Below are 21575 nucleotides of genomic sequence, written 5' to 3'. Positions count from 1 at the left end.
TAAAAATACTTTTAAGTAAATAAGGTCCTACCACATCCATGAAAATAACCATGAGGACCAAAACTCAGAAGTAAGTAATTACAATTTGTCAACAGCTTATCATCTATGTTTAGAAGAACAATTTAAAATCTGTTTTATGAAATGCATAGTATTTGCTGTTTCTTAGCCTGGTTTAGTTTATCTATTCCATTTATTTAATGGAAGTTACAGGTGATAAGAGACAAATTTTACTTTTTCCTGTGAGACAGGTTAAGTGTTGGGGGTAGGAAGAGGTCAGCCGCAGTCATTACCTTGTGATAGATGGGACACAGTTAGAGAAACTATGCAACTTGGCAAAGCCATACGGTCCAAATCATTAGGTTCCTACTTCAATGTTATTTTCATTAGTCTTACTAAAAAAAACAGCGATTTAACAGAAGGAGTACAGGGAAGAAGGAGGAAAAGGTAAGAATTACGGTAAGAGACACAGTGACTAAATAAATCATGGTACAGTTTAGTTTACTTAACATATACAGCTGTTAAAATAATAGTAATGAAGGCTACAGAAGACAAGGACAAAATAATAAAGGTGAGTATACAAAATTATATATAAACGTCAATTACAGCTATAAAAATAGAAAGAAAGAAGACACTAAAATGGAATTACGTATTAGTATGTTCGAGCACCAATATCACAGGCACTATCACATGCCTTTTCTCTATTTCCCAAATTTCCACCATGTGAGAATACTTTGATAATTTCAAATATTTTAACAGGCCCTTGAGTAAGAAACAACTATGCAACTAAGCAACCATTGGGAAAGTTCCACTTGTAGAGATAGCAACAAAAAATGAATGCACATGAATATTTTAAAACCACTTGTAATCTTCAAAAATTGTTTAAACTCTGCAAGGGACACTAGTTGGCTGAACAGCCTCTTGTCCTTCTAGTTACTGGTGAAAATCTAGGTCAAGTTGGTAATGACTTTTTTATATATATATATATTTTTTATTGATTTTTTACAGAGAGGAAGGGAGAGAGATAGAGAGTTAGAAACATCGATGAGAGAGAAACATCGACCAGCTGCCTCCTGCACATCTCCTACTGGGGATGTGCCCGCAACCCAGGTACATGCCCTTGACCGGAATCGAACCCGGGACCCTTCAGTCCGCAGGCCGACGCTCTATCCACTGAGCCAAACCGGTTTTGGCGACTTTTAATCAATTCCATCGCCTGACTTTTCAATTGAGCGATCTTTGCAAAATTAATTGGGGCTCTTCTGTCCTTTCCTAAGAATAGCTATCTAGATCATAAAATTTAGGAGAATCTGAATTTCTCACCAAATGCCACAGACTAAACAGAAGAATAAAGCTATTCCCCCCCACCACCAAAGGCAAAGAACATGTAATAAGGGCAGAGCACGTGTGTTCAGCTTCTTTGCAGAATCACTAAGCACATGTTGATTAAACACTACATAAGTCAATAGGAAGTACAGATTCTAGAATACTTTCTGTTTATGTTAAATCCATTTAAAGAGACTCAGAGATATATCCAAATATGTATAAGAAAGATTTTATGTTAGGCACACAAAGAACTTTTGAATACTTAATGCATCCAGATTTTTTATTTATGTTTTACCTTATTTAAATAGGAAAGTAATATGCAAGATTGTTTTGTTTAGATGGCTTTGTCCATAAGTAGTGTGAGTGTGTGTGCATGTGTGTACACACCTACATTCAAAATGTTTAACAACCTACATATACAGTACACTTCAGAAGATGCAGTTCCCACAAGCAGCCACATAAAAGTGAGGTAGCAGTAGGTAGCACATCAAACAGGAACTAGATGGCACCAGATGCCCTGTTGCCACCACCAGGGGTAAAGGGGAGTCTTGATCTGCTCTGGCCAGTGGAGCACTCTAGATGAAAGCCAGGGCGTGGGAGTTACAGAGGGCTGGCTGGAAGGTTGGTGGATATCCCCTTCCAATGCCCACTCTTGGCTCTCCAGGGCCATGGTGGCCAGAGATCACTTGGGAGGGCTGAGGGCAATGTTTTATTTTGGTCTTCTACTAAATAGTACAGAGGTATTTCAATGTTTTAACAACCTGTTTTTCTGGAGCATTCCACCTAAATATTACCTCACTCTTGCATAGTGGCAGTAGCACTATCATTTATACACACATAAAACACACAACACATATAAATAGTTATACATTATTATTCACACACACACACACACACACACCAATATATATATATATATATATATATATATATATATATATATATATATATATATATATATATGCTCCACTGGCCAGAGCAGACCAAGACCCACTCTAGAGAATATTATGTGGGTTCACATAACAATACCTATACATCTCTATATGTATATTTATGTTTATGTATATACTAGAGGCCCGTTGTACGAAGAGATTCATGCAATAGGCCTTCCTTCCCCTGGCTGCTGGCAACAGTTTTCCTCCGGCACCTGGGACCCAGGCCTTCACTCCAGCCACAGCAGAGAAGCCAAGCCTGGAGGCTTCTCTGCTCCTACCACAGCAGAGAAGGCAAGCCTCTTCAGTCTTCAGTCGTCTTCAGTCTTCAGTGTCTTCAGTCTTCACTCCACACCTGCATATGCAAATTAACCGCCATCTTTGTTGGGTTAATTTGTATGCTCATCCTGATTGGCTGGTGGGCATAGCGAAGTAATACCAATTTGCATGTTTCTCTTTTATTAGTGTAGATGTATCATTCACCAGAAACAATGATCTTTTCTGAAAATTTACCCATATCCAGCCCTGGCTGGTGTGGCTCAGTTGGTTGGCATTATCCTGTACAGTACACCAAAAGGTTACTGGTTCAATTCCCGTTCAGGGCACATGCCCAGGTTGAGGGCTTGATCCCTGGTAAGGGGGCATGTAGGAGGTAGCTGATCAATGTTTTGCTCTCACATCTGTGTTTCTCTCTCTCTCCCTTCCTCTCTCTCTAAAAATCAGTTGAAAAATGTATTTTTTGTAAGTTACCCATGTCCAATTCTCCTAAGTAAACGGATGTCAGCTGTGATTCTGACTTTAGTCCCTACTACAATTCTCTGCTGGCTTTCACAAGAATGAGTAAAGTGCCTAATGGTGTCGATTACTTACTTATTGTCTCTCAGATACATGCCCACCCTTTTACTCTGTTCTATAATGCTGGGGCTGGGCATCTGAAAACTATGTTCCCCAGGCTCCATTGCCAGTTAGCCCCCTGCCAATAGGAGGGACTGGGGGAAATCAGCAGGTGGCACGAGGGGAAAGAATTCTGTGTTTGATCTCTTTCATTCTTTCTCTCCTTTTTCTTTTTCTGACATCGACTGCAGAAGAATCTTCATCTCCTCCTCACAGCCCCAGCTAAAATGGCAGTTCCTCCTCTGGTCTCCTAAATGATGGTACCATCACTTCTTTCCTTTTGTGCCCCTAGATACAGGGATGGTAGTAGCTTCCTGAAGTTATTATCTCTGTTCTACCTCACCTTCCTGATTTCTGCCTTCCCAACTATCTCCTGTATTAAATCTCCTCTCTTTGAAATACCTAGTGTGGTCTGGGCTTTTCTTAATGATACAGTAATCTTTCCAAGGTTGATATCATACCAGTCTTGAGTCTATATCCACCAAGGAGCAATAAAGGACCAGTTAGTAAGGCTAATTTGAAATGTACTGACACCTACCCTTTTTGGCTAATTAGTAGGCTTTCCTGTATGCTACTGGGGGTTCACATAAAGGACATTTCCTTTATTCTTGCTCTTTTCAAAGACTACAAAAAGATTATTATTCAGAAAAAAAATTGGGAGTATCAATTTATCTTCTCTTCCTCAAAGGGGGGGGGGCAAATTTTCTCTAATTCTTTACATTTGCCTCTAAGTTCTTTCCCATTTGCTCTTTTCTCAACACAGGTCCAATTTCAGTTTTCAGCCTTTCTCCTTGACCTTCATCTAATCCATTACCTAATGTCTATCCTCTTTCCTTTTGCGTTTGTACCTGGTAAACCATATCTTCACTTGTGTCAAATAAACTAAGCTGTTTTTCATTTGTGAAAGCCTCTCTCATGCTCAGAGCTTGTATAACCAGACATTTCTTATAGGCCCTATAGTAGTCCTTATCTACATATTTCTCCAAACTGAAAATACAGTCCCATTGTGTACCTGCAGTACTTTAGTCCTTTTGCTATTAACATCAGTTACACTATTGCTATCACATCAAGCGAGCATCCTTTACCTATTTTCAAGTTGCATTTTATTCATTTTCTCTATCAGTTTCCAAACACAAATGTATTTTATTTTCATGTATTTGGATTTTTTTTCACTGTCTGTTTTTTAAAGTGTTAGAAACTCTTGAGTGTAATTGTGTCTGCTTTTTTTAAAAAAATTTGTATTGATTTCATAGAAGAAGGGAGAGGGAGAAAGAGATAGAAACATCAATGATGAGAGGGAATCATTGATCAGCTGCCTCCTGCACACCCCGCACTGGGGACCGAGCCCAGAACCCGGGCATCAAACCGTGACCTCCTGCTTCATAGGTTGACGCTCAACCACCGAGCCATGCCAGCCGGGCAACTGTGTCTGCTTTGACAGTGAGTTACACAAAAACCATTTCTTCACAAAAGTGCTTACAAATCTTGATATCTAATGGCTTCCATTCAGACCTTGGAGAAATGAGGGGAAATGCCCAACACTGCATCTGGTTTCTTTCTACAAAAGGTACCACATTCAGTGAGTCCATAAGTGTGGGGCACTGACTTTAAACAGCTGCACACTGCCAACAAAACATGATCAACTAAATAGTGTGAGTGAGCCCTAAATACTGTCTTATTTGAATAAAGCTTGAGACTGTCCCCTTTATACAGCCTTTTCAATCATTTTGAGATACCTGGATAATAGATGAGTTAATTCACAATGACTTTTCCAAACAAAAATAATTTAGTATCATAAGTGCAAACTGAAGATGTCATAACTAACTCTTATACTGTGCTTATTGTGCCCCAGGATCAGTTCTAAATACTTTAAATATGTTAACTTATCTGATCCCCACAGCAGCTTTATAAGGGAAGGATTATTGTTATCTCCATTTTGACATGAGGAAACGTAACCACAGAGATCCTAGTTCACATAGCTACTAAACGGTAGACCGCTACACCAAATTGCCTCTCAAACCTTATCTGTATCCTTGACTCAGAATATTTGCCGATCACATGTAATTTACAGGTTCTCCTGCAAAGATACTTGGTGCCCTGGTGATGTTCTTCTTAGCAGCAACAGTTCTCATACTAATCCACAAAGTAGCAGCTACCATTTATAGGGAGCCTACATATGTGCCAGTCATTATGGTAGGTGCTTTTACATTCATATAATCTCCCTTAATCATCCCAGCAATACTAAGACTTGGTTATTATTATCTCCAGTATCCATATAACCAAAAGGAAGCTAAATGAAGTTATGCAAGCCATACAAAACCAAACTAGTAAGTGGAAGAGGCAGAACCACTCTAAAGCCTGTGCTGTTAACCACTGGACAATATGACCTCCCCTCTTCTCTCCTCCCTTCCAACCAACTCTAGACAAGCAGCTCCCACCAATTCTTCAAACCTACCCCTCTATCCCTCCAGCACGGCTCCCTGACAAGGACCCTGGCAGAACCCCTTTTCAGATTACAGGCAGAGCTTCCTAGGCCCAGATTTCAGTCCCGGTTCTGATACTCTGTGTGGACTGAGGAAATCATTTAACTTCTTTGAGTCTCTACTTCCTTTTCTGCGAAACGGGGCTAAGCACCATGTACTTCAGGGGATCGCTGTGATGCTTAAAAGATAACGTACACGAATGTGTCAAGTGCATTAGTATTTTTAATTATCATAATAACTGTGAGCTTTTTCAGCATCTAAACAATGTAGAATAATATGGGTTGTCTGAACTTTGTGATACTGTGAAGTATAATTATCTTCCTCCATGACAACTAGATCAATACTTGGAAGGGCATATCTTAGAGCCCAATGGAAAAACTTTCTAATTAAAGCCTTCTCTCACTTTTGAATAATCTTGCAAAATTCTGACATTCATCTACAAAGCTGGAATTGCTTTCAGATATACAACTTGTCAAACCTCAATTTCAGGAAAGAGCTATACCTCAGAACCAGTTATTTAAGGAATTCTTAAAAAAGTACTTTTATAAGAAAATCCAGTGAATGGTACAGACAGGGGTTTTGTAAGGAATCACAATTCTTTAGCAGAAGTATTTAAAGAAAAGGAAATAACAGTGGTTGTGAGTAGAAATACCTGTAGTGAATACATCTATTGGAAAATACATGTCCCAAAATACTGGAATAAAAAAGAATTATTAGTATTCCTACATCACTAAATTACTGCAAATATACAGTCCAAGTCACAATGAATTACAGTCATATGTATACGCACTTAATTTGCAAAAACACTCACAAAGTTTAATGAAGTTAAAGCTTAGCTGGCAGATTTATTACTAGTCATTTAATATGAATGAAGCACATAAAGATTGTTTAACAACAAATATACATTCACCATAAGAACATGACCACTAATTGCAAAATACTCAATTTGTTTCATTCTTTCCTTTATGATTAAATTAGGCCAAATCCAAGTGTTTTTGCTTTATGGTACCTGCTCAGCTATACATTCTTTCTGACACTTCCGTTATTTTTAATCTGTTCTAAATCTTGTGATATGCCTGAATATTAAGGCTCATATCTAGCCAAGGAATGAATAAGAAGTTGGTGCTTTCTGGCACCGCCAGGTTTAATTGCTTGGACTTGGGTTAGTTGAAAGGCATGAGGCCAGTAAAACTTGCCAGGAAAAAAAATACAGTAAATTTAGCACTTACTGCTTTGAGGTCTTCATTAACATAAGTATCATTCATTATAAACTCAGGATAGCCAACTTTGGACAAAACAGCTCTTGCCTACAGAAAGGAAAAAGAAAATTTATGTCAGCGTTTCAGCACTTACACCATTAATAATCACAGGATGTAGGAATGCGACCTTCACCTGAAAACTACATTTACTGAATGTCTACTATATGCAACCCACTGTGAAGGGCAAAAAAATTGTTAGTCACTGCCCTAAAATACTAAAAAAAAAAAACTATAGTGAATATAGCAAATAACTATATGTATAACATAAATAAAATAAAGATTTTAATAAAAAGAGACACTATTGTTATCAAAGTCCAGAGCAGAGACTATTTCCACATGAGGAGAATGCTTAATGGAGCAGGGGCCAAACTGACTCTTAATAGAATGGTTGGGATTTCAAATTGCAGAGCCGAGCAGAAGGGCACTCCAGGAGAGGAAGCAGCAGGGGCAAAGTCAGGGAGATGGAAACAAAGGGCATGTGGGAGAGAGGGTGAGTAGTTGCTATACTTGGACCAGGAAGCACATGGGCGGGAAGCAGAGAACAGTACAGAAAAACTGGCTTGAGCTAGATCACAGGGATTCTCGAATGCCATGCTAAAGAGGCTAGATTTTATTTTACAGATAACAGAGAACTAAATTTTTTAGCAGGAGTAAAATGAGAGCCACACTTCAGCAAGATTATCCATGCAAAATTGTGAATGGTGAAAGACTGGAGGTAGGGGGTCCAGCCTAATTTAAGATGCATTATAACCATCCTTTTGACAGCCATCCTAATTATTCCCTGTGTTTTGCAGCATATACAGAATGGATAAAGCAATCACCTTAGGCACATACAAGGAACCTCTACAGGAGGAACAGGCAAACTATGGCTCCTAGGCCAGATCTATTCTTCCCTCCCTCCCTCACATCTGCTTTTATATAAAGTTTTATTGTGACACTGCCATGCCCACTCATTTACATGTAATCTATGGCTGCTTTTGCACCCATAATGATGTTGTTGACTGTTGACTAGTTGGAACAGAAACTCTGTGGCCCACAAAGCCTCAAATATTACTACCTGGCCCTTTATAGAAAAGGTTTTCCAACCCTTGCATTTGCAAGTGAAAATTTTTCTCTCTCCTCTCCTCAGATTCTGGGTTTCATGAAAACAAAAGAGCAGTTTACTCAAAGAGTAAGTACATTATTAGGGCGTTCCCCAATCTACTGGGATCCCTTTAAACACTTCTGTACATCCCCTCCCCAGCATCTATATTCTTTTTCCTTTCTTTTTTTAAAATATATTTTTTATTGATTTCAGAAAGGGAGAGGGAGAGAGAGATAGAAGCACCAATGATGAGAGAGAATCATTGATCAGCTGCTTCCTGCATGCCCCACACTGGGCATCAAGCCCGCAACCAGGGCATATGCCCTGACTGGGAATAGAACCACGACCTCCTGGACACTCAACCACTGAGCCACGGCAGCTGGGCTCTTTCTCCTTTCTAATGGCCAGCACCTGAGACTCTTCGAAGGTCCCTGGGAGTTAATCTGTCTCCAAACACAACCCCACACCAGCAGCCCTCAGCTAGTGGCTGTGTAGGAGCATGAATGCCCAGCAGCTCCATTGCTGCAGTTCAGGACAAACTTCAAGGTATAACTGGTGCTCCAGAGTTCCCCCAAGGATCAGGCTGTCTGAGATTTCCCCGGAAATTGCACCCTTGCCCATCTCTCACCCTTCCCTGTCTGGCTTCACCCATTCCCTTGCTGGTTTCTCTTGAGAGCACTTGCTGAATAAATCAAAAATCACTTGCACACAAATCCTCATCACCAGCTTTGCCTCCAGCTTTGCCAAGATAAGACTCCAGGCAACCCCAAAAACACTGAGTATTTTTCCAGCAAAGCTAAATCAGTGACCTTTACATACTGCTCTTGGTAACGAGTTTTTTCCTTCATTCCCTTTCAATTTTCCTCACTCAAAATATAAATAGAATTAAGATAGTACATTTTCCTTATCTTCTTTGAGATAATTCAAATGTTAAATATCAGCAGACACCTGAAACTCAAGACTCAGAAAGGATTTTACAAGTGCCGTAGGACACAGTTATAATGGGGTTTGCTGTTCCAGAGACGCAAATATAGCATAGGTCAAATTCTGCCTTCAAAGCCCAATGAGTTACACTGAAAGCCTGATGTGACCCAGATACCAGATAAGTAGAGATTACAACTCTCTCCTCAACACCAAACAATATGGCATCTGTCTATAGGTTACCATGTTCCAAGATGCTTTTATTATTTTCCTCATTGTATTTAATACCTCATTGTATTTTATCAGCTCACCACAAGCCGCATACATACCTACAGCAAATAAAGAGCTCCAGACAGTTTCCCCCAAAATAAAGACATGTACAAGCTGAGTCATCCACAACTGTTTTCTGAACACTGGTCTTTCCACGGCATACTGGTGAATTATGCATTGTTTTATAAACCTCACGCTCTGAGACCCCCCCCCCCTACTGCATTATGAAGCTACACAGAATATATTATCTTCTGCACCAGCTATGCAGGTCATTGAATTTTTTTATTTATCTATTTATTTATTTAGCAACACCATAACTTGAACAGAGCCAGAGCAGAGAAACAATTCCTATTCATCTTCCAAGGACACAGAGGTTGAATAAGGTAATAATACTAGCAGCAACATTGCCAAAATCTGAACAGAGTTCTCTTCTTCCCAAGATGTGCCAAATAAATGTCTTTATTCAAACTTAAATGCTCCTTCTGCCAATCTGCTGTCAATTCCACATCATCCCACCCCACCCCATTCTCCATTCTTCCCTGAGAAGCTTCAGAACTACATCTCCCAGAATTCCATGGGCATGGTTCCAGGTTAGACTCTGCCAATTAGAAGCACTAGCAGTCACTGCTGGTAGCCAGGGACGGGTACAAAGACATCTGCAGACAGCAAATACAACACTTTGTCAGAAGCTTCCAGGCATTCTCCTGAGAAGACCCCTTTTGTGTTAGTGCAGCAGACATCATTGGCAGACTCTGCTCTTCACTCCCCAGCCTTCTCAATGGTTGCATAAGCCTGCAATTCCCCATATTACATATCTTCCTGCCTCATATACTTAGAAGGGCATCTCTATTCCTGAATAAACTCTAACTGATATACACTTTAAGGCAAATAGTGATCACATCACCTTTTTTTTCGGAATAAAAGAAATGAAGCATCAACAGTTTACTGACTTGTTGAAGGGTAAAAAAGTATTAGTGAGGCAGGCCTGAAATCAATTGTCTCAGTGGCTACATGGACAAGAAGCAAAGGCAAGTCCCACCACAAATACTGAGAGAACAGTGGCATTAATAGATAGTAGACTGTATATTATGTCCTGCAAAAAATATTTCCTAGCCAACCATGGTTGATAAAAAATTCCAGTTTTCCTTAACCAGTGCATGTATCCACATCCCTTATTCACACAAACCTCTGGAAAGAGTATGCTCATGACAACCGCCTATTGTCTACCCAATCTCCATTCTCCTTTCCTTCTCTTACTATCAGACCCAAATCCTGCTTGGGGTGATAATGGACCCAACAAAAAATAGATGCATTGCCCAGCTTCCTTTGCAGCTAAAGTTGGCTGTGGGATGAGATTCTGGCCAATTACATACAACAAAGTCTTTGGTCCACTTTCACGAATCCATTTTCAAAGAGGATAGACTCGCCTGGCATATGCTTTCTGCCTTTATGCCAGTTTCTCTGCCTTATCACTACTGACATTTCAGGCCAGATAATTCTTGTTGTGAGCACTGTCCTGTGCACTGTAGATTAGCAGCATCTTTGGCTTCTACACACTAGATGCTAGTAGCAATACACACACACACACACACACACACACACAAGGTTGTGACAACCAAAACTGTCTCCAGGTGTTGCCAAATATCTCTTAGGGACAAAATCACACCCAAGTGAGAACCACTGTTTTAGCCTTTCCTCTTCTTCCTCTCTGTAATGCTGATGCAATTCCAAGGGTAGAGCAGTTATACCAGGCAATAAACATGAGAGAGCAATCTACATGCTAAAGATGCTGGAAAGAAGCATTAATGGCATCTGAATCCCACCATATCAGGCCCAAAATGCCTTCCCCCCCCTCCAGGACAGGAGGAAAATAAACCCCTTATTTAAGGCACTGTATGACATGTTTTCTATTAGCTGTAGTTGGATGTAATCCTAACACACCCTCCTTTTCATCAGATATAGTTTGAAGGGGAAAAACCAGTACCTACTTCATAAGGTTGTCTGCAGTGATTCAGGATGACATACGTAAAGCACTTTTTATGCCTTGGTCCAGACTACATGATGAATAAATGTTGACTGTATACTACACAGGGAAGTAGAAACATGACTTCTTCCAAGGATTTAGAATAACTGTTGGGTGCCTGTTTGGAGGGTCTTAGACAGGAGCTCAGACCACATCGCACCCTTAATGGAATACCTGAACTCCCCTGTGGACATGTCACTCTCTTTGGTCATAGGCCCAGTTTCAGGGGGCCACACAAAATGGTGAGAAAGAAAGGCTGTTAAAGCAACTCTGAGATCAATGGGGAGACAAATATACCCACGAGGTTCTTGGAGCACGGTGAAAATTTTCTGGAGCAAAGCCAGACTCTAAGCATGCGCCAGATAACCCAGGCTATTCACACCCCAAAAAAATTCTGAGGATTCTTTTGAGTGACCCTATTTACACACCTCAGAAAAGGGACACAAGAAACACTATGAAAGATGATTCTAGAAAAGATCAACGGTTGCCTTTACTATGTGCCATCTTAATTTTGCCTTCCCGTCCTTTCTCTTTCCTGCATCCATTCCTCCCAACACCTAGCAGAACCTGGGTGTCATAACACTTGCTCTCCGATCATACCCAAACTGGCCTTTCCTTGGCAATACACTCTGCTCCAAATTCATCTCCCTTCCCCTCTTCACCCATCAAAAATGTTATTCCTGCAAAGTAGCTTATCCATTAGCTGTCATTGGGTCCTCAAACTAATTTAAAATAAAATGTGAGTGACTAATAGGAATCATTAACCCTGAAGAAATATCTGTATTTAAGAATGGTTCATTAACCAAAGGGATAAATCTAATTATATGGGAGATTTTTATAACTAAGAGAGCCTTCCTTCTCATACCACTCAAATTAAGCCAATGGCCTGTTCCACATAATCACCATTGTGTTCCCCACATGTAACACAGTGCCAGGCACATAGCAAGTGATCAATGCCCAATATATATTGACTCATATAATTATTAATTTAGTTGATAACCCCATTCTGATCAATGTCACTAATTGTATCAAAAAATATGAAAAGTTATAGTCTAAAATATGACCAAGAACATCACTCAATGCTGCTCACATCATGACATATTTCCATGTTAATTGACCTTACCATAGGAGAAAAATGGGGAGAAAGAGAGACTTTGTAAGAACCAAGGGAACTTTCTTTAAAATGAAGCAATGTTTCAAATCCATTGAAATCTAGTCTTGATGATAACCAAAACTATATTTGTAATTTATTTATAGTGTGTGTGGGGGGGGGGTTAATTTAATTTCATAAGACTACAAAGGACACAGTTCCTTAACATTATTGGAAGGTAATAGATTTGGAATACCAAAAATATCTTCCTTTATTTCAGCATTTCTCCATGATTATAATAAATCATCAAGAACCAAAATATATGAAACGTGTTTCATTAAAATGATAACATCCATGTTCAATCTCCCTGATAAAGTGAGAAGATCCTCTTAAAAAGATAAGATTGCTTATATTAAAGGAGAGATCAGTTTCACAAGGATGATGCCTCATTTCTCTTTAAAGTTTCCATTAAAATCCTTGGTAATACCAAATTTTTTTTAAAAAAATTATACTTAAGATTGCCAACAAAATAGGAAATTGACTTAGATATAAAACTATATTTTTAACATAGCTTTTTCAATCAATTGACAAATACTGATAATAGAGTCTGGGCTCAGGACTCTCCTCAGTGCTAAAAGAACATAATATATAAATGATCCATGGCCTCCCTGTATTTGTACAAAGGAACTGAGGAAAAACATTCTATGACAACCTGACATTATCATAACTACAAAGCATCAGCAGTACCTTAACTTCCTTAACCTTTCTGGCCCTCAGTTTCCTCATTTGTAAAATGTGGAAAGCTTACTTCTAATACCTACACAGTGAAATGAAGAGTTGTAAGAGATATATGAATGATAAAGGAATTGGGAAAGAAGAAGTTGAATTATCTAGATCAGGGGTGAACAAACTTTTTCTGTAAAGGGCCAGATAGTAAATAATGTCATTTTTGCATACCAGATTATCTCTATCATAACTTTTTTAAAAATATGTTTTTATTGATTTCAGAGAGAGGAAGGGAGAGAGAAAGAGAGATCTATATAATAAAAAGCCAGTGTCGTAATGACCAATTACGACCGAAGGCTCAACCAGACCAGAAGTCAGGGCTGGGTTGCCGTGGACCCAGCACTGACTGGGGCCGCTGCGGGCACGCCATCCCAGCACTGACTGCCTAGGGCAGTGGTTGGCAAACTCATTAGTCAACAGAGCCAAATATCAACAGTACAACAATTGAAATTTCTTTTGAGAGCCAAATTTTTTAAACTTAAACTATATAGGAAGGTACATTGTTATTAACTTAATTAGGGTACTCCTAAGGCTTAGGAAGAGTCACACTCAAGGTGCCAAAGAGCTGCATGTGGCTAGCGAGCCGCAGTTTGCTGACCACGGGCCTAGGGCACTGCAGATCAGGCCCAGAGAGAGGCCTGCAGAGAGAGAGGCAGTGTCTGATCCATAGCCTCTGTGGCAGCCGTTGATCAGAATTTGCCTCTCTTACTCTCCTGGCCTGGCCAACAGCCGGGCCTCCATTTCTCTCCAGGCCTCCACCAGGGCTGCTGATCATCCCAGCCTTTCTGATCAGGCCCCGTTTATAGGCCCAGAGACACTGGCTGGCATAGAAACTGACCAATCAGAACCAAATCTGGGTGAATGTAAGGAGCCAATGGCTGCCTAGGAGGTGTAGCTTTTGACGCTGACTGGCATAGAAACTGACCAATCAGAACCAAATCTGGGTCAACTGTGAGGAGCCAATGGCTGCCTAGGAGGCAGAGCTTTTGATGCTGACTGGCATAGAAACTGACCAATCAGAACCAAACTGACTGGCAGAGGAGGGCAGTTGGGAGCAAGATCAGGCTGGCAGGGGAAGGCAGTTAGGGGTGATCAGGCAGGCAGAGGCAGTTGGGAGTGAGATCAGGCCAGCAGGGTAAAGCAGTTGGGGGCTTGATCAGGCAGGCAGAGGCAGTTGGGGGTGATCAGGCAGGCAGAGGCAATTATGGGTGATGAGGCAGGCAGGCAGAGAGGTTAGGGGTGATCAGGCAGGCAGGCAGAGAGGTTAGGGGCAATGAGGCAGGCAAGCAGAGGGGTTAGGGGCAATCAGGCAGGCAGGCAAGTGGTTAGGAGCCAGCGGTCCCAGATTGTGAGAGGGGTCCCCAGTTGGAGTGGGTGCAGGCTGGGCTGAGGGAACCCCACCCCCATGCACGAATTTCGTGCACCGGGCCTCTAGCAGAAATATAAAAGATGAGAGAGAACCATGGATCGGCTGCCTCCTACATACCCCCTACTGAGGACCGAGCACAAAACCTGGGCATGTGTCTTGACCAGGAATCGAACTGTGACCTCCTGGCTCACAGGTCAATGCTCAACCACTGAACCACACTGGCTGAGCTCTATCACAACTTCTTAACTCTGCTGTTGTAACTGGGAAAGCAGCTGTAGATGACACGGACATAAATGGCTGTAACTATGTCCCAATAAAACTTAATTTATAGGCTTCCAGTCAAGATGGTGGAGTAGGTAAATTTGTATCCTCCCACAATCACATCAAACTTACAACTAAACTACAGAACAACCATCATTCATAACCACCAGATAGCAGGCTGAATGGAAGTCCTACAACAAGGGAATTAAATAAGACTGGTAGGAGGGGCTGCAAAGCAGGCCCCACCCCCATATATAGAGGTCTTCCCTGAGGAGCGAGGGGTCCCAGCCCCTCACCAGGGTCCCTAGCCTATGGTTCCAGTGCCAGGAAGAGAACTCCCCATAGTTTCTGTCTATAAAAACCAGCAGGGATTGTGGCTGAGTGAGATGGAGGGCAGCTGGAGCCCTAGGCAATCCTCTTAAAGAGCCTATGCACGTACTTACTTAGACTCACTCCCTCTAAGCTCCAGCACTAGGACAGCAGTTCAAAAAATGCCAGGAATATACGGAAAGGAATTGAATTGTTTGGCTTCAGAGCAAGAGCTGGAGGGGCAGCTTTCTCCCAGACAGAAGTATTGGCAGAGGCCACAGTGCCTTTGATGAGCCATTCTCCCCAAAAGCTGACAGGTAGGCGCCATATCTCAATCTTCATCAATCTGGCTAGCACTGTTCACTCCTCTGGTGATTCCCTGAGATACCACCCCCCCCCCTCCCCGCAACTTGCAGGCCCACCCAAGCCATTTCCAGTGGTTTTTCCATACAAATGGTCTGTCTTGGCTCATGCTAAGGACTTTCCTAAAACATCTCAAATAAGCAGCATCTGGCCTTGGCATGCCCTGAACCTCTCCTTAAGTGGACCTTGGCCTGGCTCTAGCAGCTGGCCTTGGTTCATAGCTTGGACCCTCCCAGGCACATACAAACCCAGCACAAGTAGCAGGTATCTGAACATGGCTCTGTAGCTCATGCCAGGTGGCTCCAGGTAGGGCACAGGTGGTGCCTGACATTGGCATGCATTTCCCAGGAGGCCTCAAAACAAGTTCACCCAGTGGCCAGCTTCTGGACAGCTTCAGACCACACCACAGCACCACCCAACCACCTCCACAAGCGACACACTCAACAGGCAGACTCGTCCAGCACTCATCCAGAGCCCTGCTGAAACAAGTCCTGCTCCATGGGGTGGGATCCTCCAGAAAAACAACTAAACAAAATGAAGACAAGCAATCTACCAGATGCAGAGTTCAGAACACTGATTATAAGGATGCTCAATAAACTTAGGGTAAGAGTAGATGAACTTAGTGAGAACTTCAATAAAGAGATAGGAAACATAAAAACAAAGATAGAAACCATAAAAAAAGAACCAGTTAGAAATGAAGTATACAATAACTGAAATGAAGAATACTTTAAAGAGAATCAACAGTAGAGTAGATACAGCAGAGGATCAAATCAGAGATTTGGAAGATAAGGAAGCAGGAAAAAAATCAGAACAGCAAAAAGAAAAAAAAAGAATTTTTAAAAATGAGATTACTTTAAGGAGCCTCTAGGTCAATTTCAAGCATACCAACATTTGCATCATGGGGGTGCCAGAAAGAGAGGAGAAAGAGCAAGAAATTAAAAACCTATTTGAAAAAATAATAACAGAAGACTTCCTTAACCTGGTGAAGTTTTGAAAAAGACTGACAAGTCCAGGAAGCACAGAGAGTTCCAAACAAGATGAACCCAAAGAGATACCAAGACACAGTATAATTAAAATGCCAAAGGTTAAAGACAAAAAGAGAATCTTTAAAGCATCAAGAGAAGAACAGTTAGCTATTTACAAAAGAGCTTCCATAAGACTTCCAGCTGATTTCTCAACAGAAACTTTGCAGGCCAAACGAGATTGGCACAAACCATTTAAAGTGATGAAGTTGGAGCAAGGAGCTACAACCAAGATCATTCTACCTGGCAAAGCTCTCATTTAGAATTGAAGGTCGGATAAAGAGCTTCCCAGACAAGAAAAGCTAAAGGAGTTCATCAACACCAAAACAGTATTACATGAAATGCTAAAGGGTGGGGGTGAGGGGGGAAGATCAACCAAAGGACTTGTATGCATGCATATGAGCATAAGTGATGGATGTGGACAACAGGGAGTGAGGGTGAGGGCAGGATTGGGGGGATGAGGGGACATTGGGGGGATAAGGACACATTTGTAATATCTTATTCAATAAAGGGAAAAAATTTTAAAAAGAAGAAAAAAACTAATAAAAATACAAATAAAATGGCAATAATGACATATCTATCAAAAATTATTTTAAATGCAAATGCAAAGGAATTAAATGATGTAATACTATATGTAAGCTCTAACTGAAAAATAAAAATTATTTTTTGTTTAGTCCCTTCACTTTTTTTAACCAGCCCTGCAATGCCCCTACCCTTTGACAGCTGTCAGTCTGTTCTCTATCTATGAGTCTGTTTCTATTTTGTGTGTCAGTTTAATTTGTTCATTAGATTCCACATATAAGTGAGATCATATGGTACTTATCTTTCTCTGGCTGGCTTATTTCACTTAGCATAAAGTTCTTCAGGTCTATCCATGTGGTTGTAAAAGGTAAGATGTCCTTCTTTTTTACAGCAAGTAGTATTCCATTGTGTAAGCAAAAAAACCATACAAAAACAACCACCTTACAAACACAGAGAATAGTATGGTGATTACTAAAGGGAAAGAGGGGAAGGGAGAAGTATGAGAAGTTAAAGCGGGGTATAAATGGTGATGGGAGGAAACTTGACTTGGGGTGGTGAACACACAATATAATATACAGATGAAATCTGTAGAACTGTACATCTGAAACCTACATAATTCGATTAATCAAAGCCAGTTAGTATTAAGTTGATCGGCAAAAATGTCACCCCAATAAATTCAATAATAAATAAAGAAAAGAAAAATAGCCTGGTGTGGCCCATCATCTGTACATCAAAACAGTGGCAAGTTCGATTCCTGGTCAGGGCAGATTCCCAGGTTGCAGGTTTGATCCCCAGTCAGGGTGTGGGTGGCAAATGATTAATGTTTCTTCTCTCTCTCTCTCTCTCTCTCAAATCAATTTGAAACATTTTAAATTAAAAGTATTTAATTTTTTTAATATTTAAAAAATTTTATAGACACAAAATATTGACTCTCATATACTTTTATGTATCATGATATAGTCTTCTTCTTTTTATTTCTTTAAACAATTTGCCGAAACCGGTTTGGCTCAGTGGATAGAGCATCGGCCTGCGGACTGAAGGGTCCCAGGTTCGATTCCGGTCAAGGGCATGTACCTGGGTTGCGGGCACATCCCATGTAGGAGATGTGCAGGAGGCAGCTGGTCGATGTTTCTCTCTCATCGATGTTTCTAACTCTCTATCTCTCTCCCTTCCTCTCTGTAAAAAATCAATAAAATATATTTAAAAAAAACAATTTAAAAATGTAAAATCTGTTCTTAACTTTTGGATGATAAAAATACAGGCAGCATGCCAAACATAGTCTGAGAGCCATAGTTTGCTGGGCTGACAAAGATAATTCAATGAGGGTAGATTGTTCAGTGAGCTTCCTCAATTAGTGGCACAGGGCCTAGTATACAGTAAGTGCTCAACAATGCTTTCCAAATTGAACAGTATTAAGTGTGAGTATGTATGTGTGTTTGTGTGTGCACGCACATGTGGGTTGGTGCATCTGTGGCTTAGCTACATTTTATTGTTTTGCTCTTTGCTATAACTTACATGTATATGCAACAAATCTTAATTGCTTGGGAGTTTATTACTTTCCCTGAAATCTTAGGGCTACAGCTTTAAAAATTACAATTAATTTCTGTGGAAATAACAGAGCTCATAAGTGAAGATTATTATTTTGAGAGAGGAAAATATCACAATTGAACTCCAAAAAACCATTGAAAATTTAAAACACAATATGATTTAAACTCAAGTCACCCCCCTCCCCTGCAGAAATTTCCACAAAGCATACTACAACTTGATAGTGCTGAGGGAAAGAACAGAACCAAACGTAATTCTGCTTCATTTAGCTGTGAGCTCTGAAACAGCATACAAGTTTTACACAGATGACCAAACTGATTTAAAGATTGGTTAAGTTGACTGCTTTACTTCTGAATTTTCAAAGCCACTTAGTATTAAGCTGATCGGCAAAAAGCAAGACAGAAAGCTCATTTGTTCTAATCCCTACTGACTTGTCTATTTAGGAGAGTCAGGTAAATTCTCAAATGCATTGCATGTATTACATCAAAGCTTTCTCTTTAATCACTTAATTAAATAGCTTTGTGTTTTTTCTCTACATAGTTAAGTCTCAGCATATTTTTCCTTTTTATTAAATTAACCAACATAAGACAACATGGAACCACTGATGATCAACTACCCTTTAATAAACAATTTATAGCGCAACATTCTTAAGTTTGCAATGGCTTTGAAAGTTTCAGTCAGGCTTAACCACACCAAGGCCTTGTTCTCTGATGAGTTCTGTAATAATTAATAAACATAAATCAAAATCTGAGCTTTAAGCACTCAGAAGTTCAGGAGAGTGTACATAAATTATGCTATCCTTCAAAGCAATGGCTGTTTCCATAATGCCAAACAAATGATTGGCTGAAGATATTATCCTAAGCAGAGCTAATGGTATTGATGAAGATTAGCCTGAGGAACAGGCTTTAATATCCTTTGAGGCTATCTGGATCCCACAAATAATAACAATGCAGTTATCTAACAAATCTAATTTTATTGTCTTCGATAAGAATGGCACTGATGTATTATGAATCTTCAAAAACTTTAATTCTGCAAATTGCTTTTGGGTGTGGTTCACAGGCTCATGCATCATGCTGGGGTGGAGGCTGGGTAAGCATTCCCATGAATCAGAGAGTACAAGTACAAGTCACAGTTTTGATTTTACAAGAGCTGGAAGACAGGAATGCACAGATTTCAGGTCTCTCATCCTTAACCCTGCCTGAGGACCATCTCAGTGCAACAGACAGTCCCCATTTCTCTCCAGTATGGACAACATTCTAGGAAGGCATGTTCCAAATTATAAGCCAGCTCCACCCATCCATCCTCTCTCTTGAAAACACCAACTCCATGTATCTTGGAGGTGGACAGTTTTTCCAGTCTGAAAAAGGAAACTACTCCCCAGGTAAATCATAATTGAGCCACAATGACACTAAACATGTCCCTGGTGTCTTTGTGATGGTCCTCTCACTTGGGGGGGGGGTACTGTATCCAGCAGAGTTAAAGAAAGAAATCGATATTTATGTTTTCTTAGTAAATAAATGGAACAGGGAGTAGCAATAGAATTAAGAACCCCAAACCATCCTATGATTAATCCATAAAACAACACATCCTCCTGAGGGTAGGGGCAATATTACCTTAAAAAATATAGACAACTCTCATACATCACCTTCAAAACTGAATAGGAGAGTGGCCAGATCATATAATCTTTTTTAAAAAATTAATACCTTTTTATTATTTTCAATCATGTAGTAAATTGCTCACAAAGTTTTTGCAAATAGAACAGCTGCTAGACCTGCTCAAATGAGTATCCTAAGTCTCAATTAGCTAAATCTATATGTTCAGACACAGCCAAGATAGATATACGCCCACGAGCCAGAACAATCCTATATTATCATTAGATTTGTATATGGTAAAAGTAAATAATATCTTTCTCTGTCCAACACACCAGGCTCTACCATCAGGGGTTAGTAAACTACAACCTGCAGGCCAAAACCAGCCCACCACCTGTTGTTGTTTTTTCAATAAAGTTTTACTGGAACACAGTGAAGGGGTCCAGCATATACCGCTGTGGCATAAGAATTATTTTGACCTGAAGGCATTTGAGAATCAACAAATGCAACAAGAGCCTTTCTCTGTACTACCCTTATCTGCCCCAAAGCAGAGACTTACAAAAGAATTCCATGTCCTAAGTCCCCCTTAATGGAGGCTTCCCATTCTAGGGAGAAAGCATGACTCCTATCTCCAGAGATGAGAAATCAGCACCAGGATGAGAAACTGAACAGACCTTAGTTAAACAAACCTTCCCTTCCATTAGTTTCCCCCATATAGTTCTCAGCCATTTCCCAACATTTAATGTCCCCTGAAATCCTAATTCTCTTCACTTGTTAAGGTGGTAAATAAGGCCCAATTTTTCACTGTTTCTCTGAGCTACATTTTCTGTGTTCTCCCGCCCACTCAAGGGAATATGGTACTTTGTCTTTTCTCTTGCTAATCTGTCAGTTTAACTCACAGGCCCTCAAACACTGAACCTAAAAGGGTAGAGGAAAAGTTTTTCCTCTCCAACAACAGCCATGTTCATTTGCTGATGTACTGTCTATGGCCACTGTCATGCTACAGACACAAAGTTATGTAGCTGCAACAGAGAACAGAGGGCCTGCAAAGCCTAACATATTTATTATTTGACTCTTTGCAGATAACAGTTTGCCAACACTTCTTCTACATAACAGGTTCCAAAAATTTTCAAAACGAATAGTAAAAAAAGCAAGGAAAAACTAAGGGAGAAAATTTCATTTTTATCGAGGTATAACTGACATATAACATTGTATTAGTTTCAGATGTACAACATAATGATTCAATATTTGTATATTCTGTTAAATGATTACCACAACAAGTCTAGTTACCAGCCATCACCATACAAAATTACAAAATTTTTTCTTGTGATGAGAACTTTTAATATTTACTCTCTTAGAAACTTTCAAATACATAATAGAATATTGACTGTAGTCACCATGCTGTACATAACATTACATCCCCATGACTTATTTATTTCATAGCTGGAGTTTGTACATTTTGACTTCGTTCATCCATTTTGTCCACCTCACAACCCAATTCCCCTCTGGCCACCACAAATCTGTTCTCTG

General features: G+C 40.2%; 1 protein-coding gene across 1 annotated transcript in view; it reads right to left on the bottom strand.

The window, feature by feature from the left end:
- The window catches only part of PHEX (phosphate regulating endopeptidase homolog X-linked), a 188492-nt gene that overhangs the window by 55801 nt on the left and 111116 nt on the right, over positions 1-21575 (bottom strand). Inside the window, exon 13 of the mRNA XM_023751320.1 lies at positions 6862-6939. Coding sequence (XP_023607088.1) covers positions 6862-6939 — 78 coding nt within the window. The remainder of the gene's footprint in view (positions 1-6861; positions 6940-21575) is intronic.

The sequence above is a fragment of the Myotis lucifugus genome, unplaced genomic scaffold (assembly GCF_000147115.1).
Source record: "Myotis lucifugus unplaced genomic scaffold, Myoluc2.0 scaffold_20, whole genome shotgun sequence".
Classification (NCBI taxonomy): domain Eukaryota; kingdom Metazoa; phylum Chordata; class Mammalia; order Chiroptera; family Vespertilionidae; genus Myotis; species Myotis lucifugus.
The sequence above is the reverse complement of the archived record's forward strand: the minus strand, read 5'-3'. Positions and strand labels throughout refer to the sequence as shown.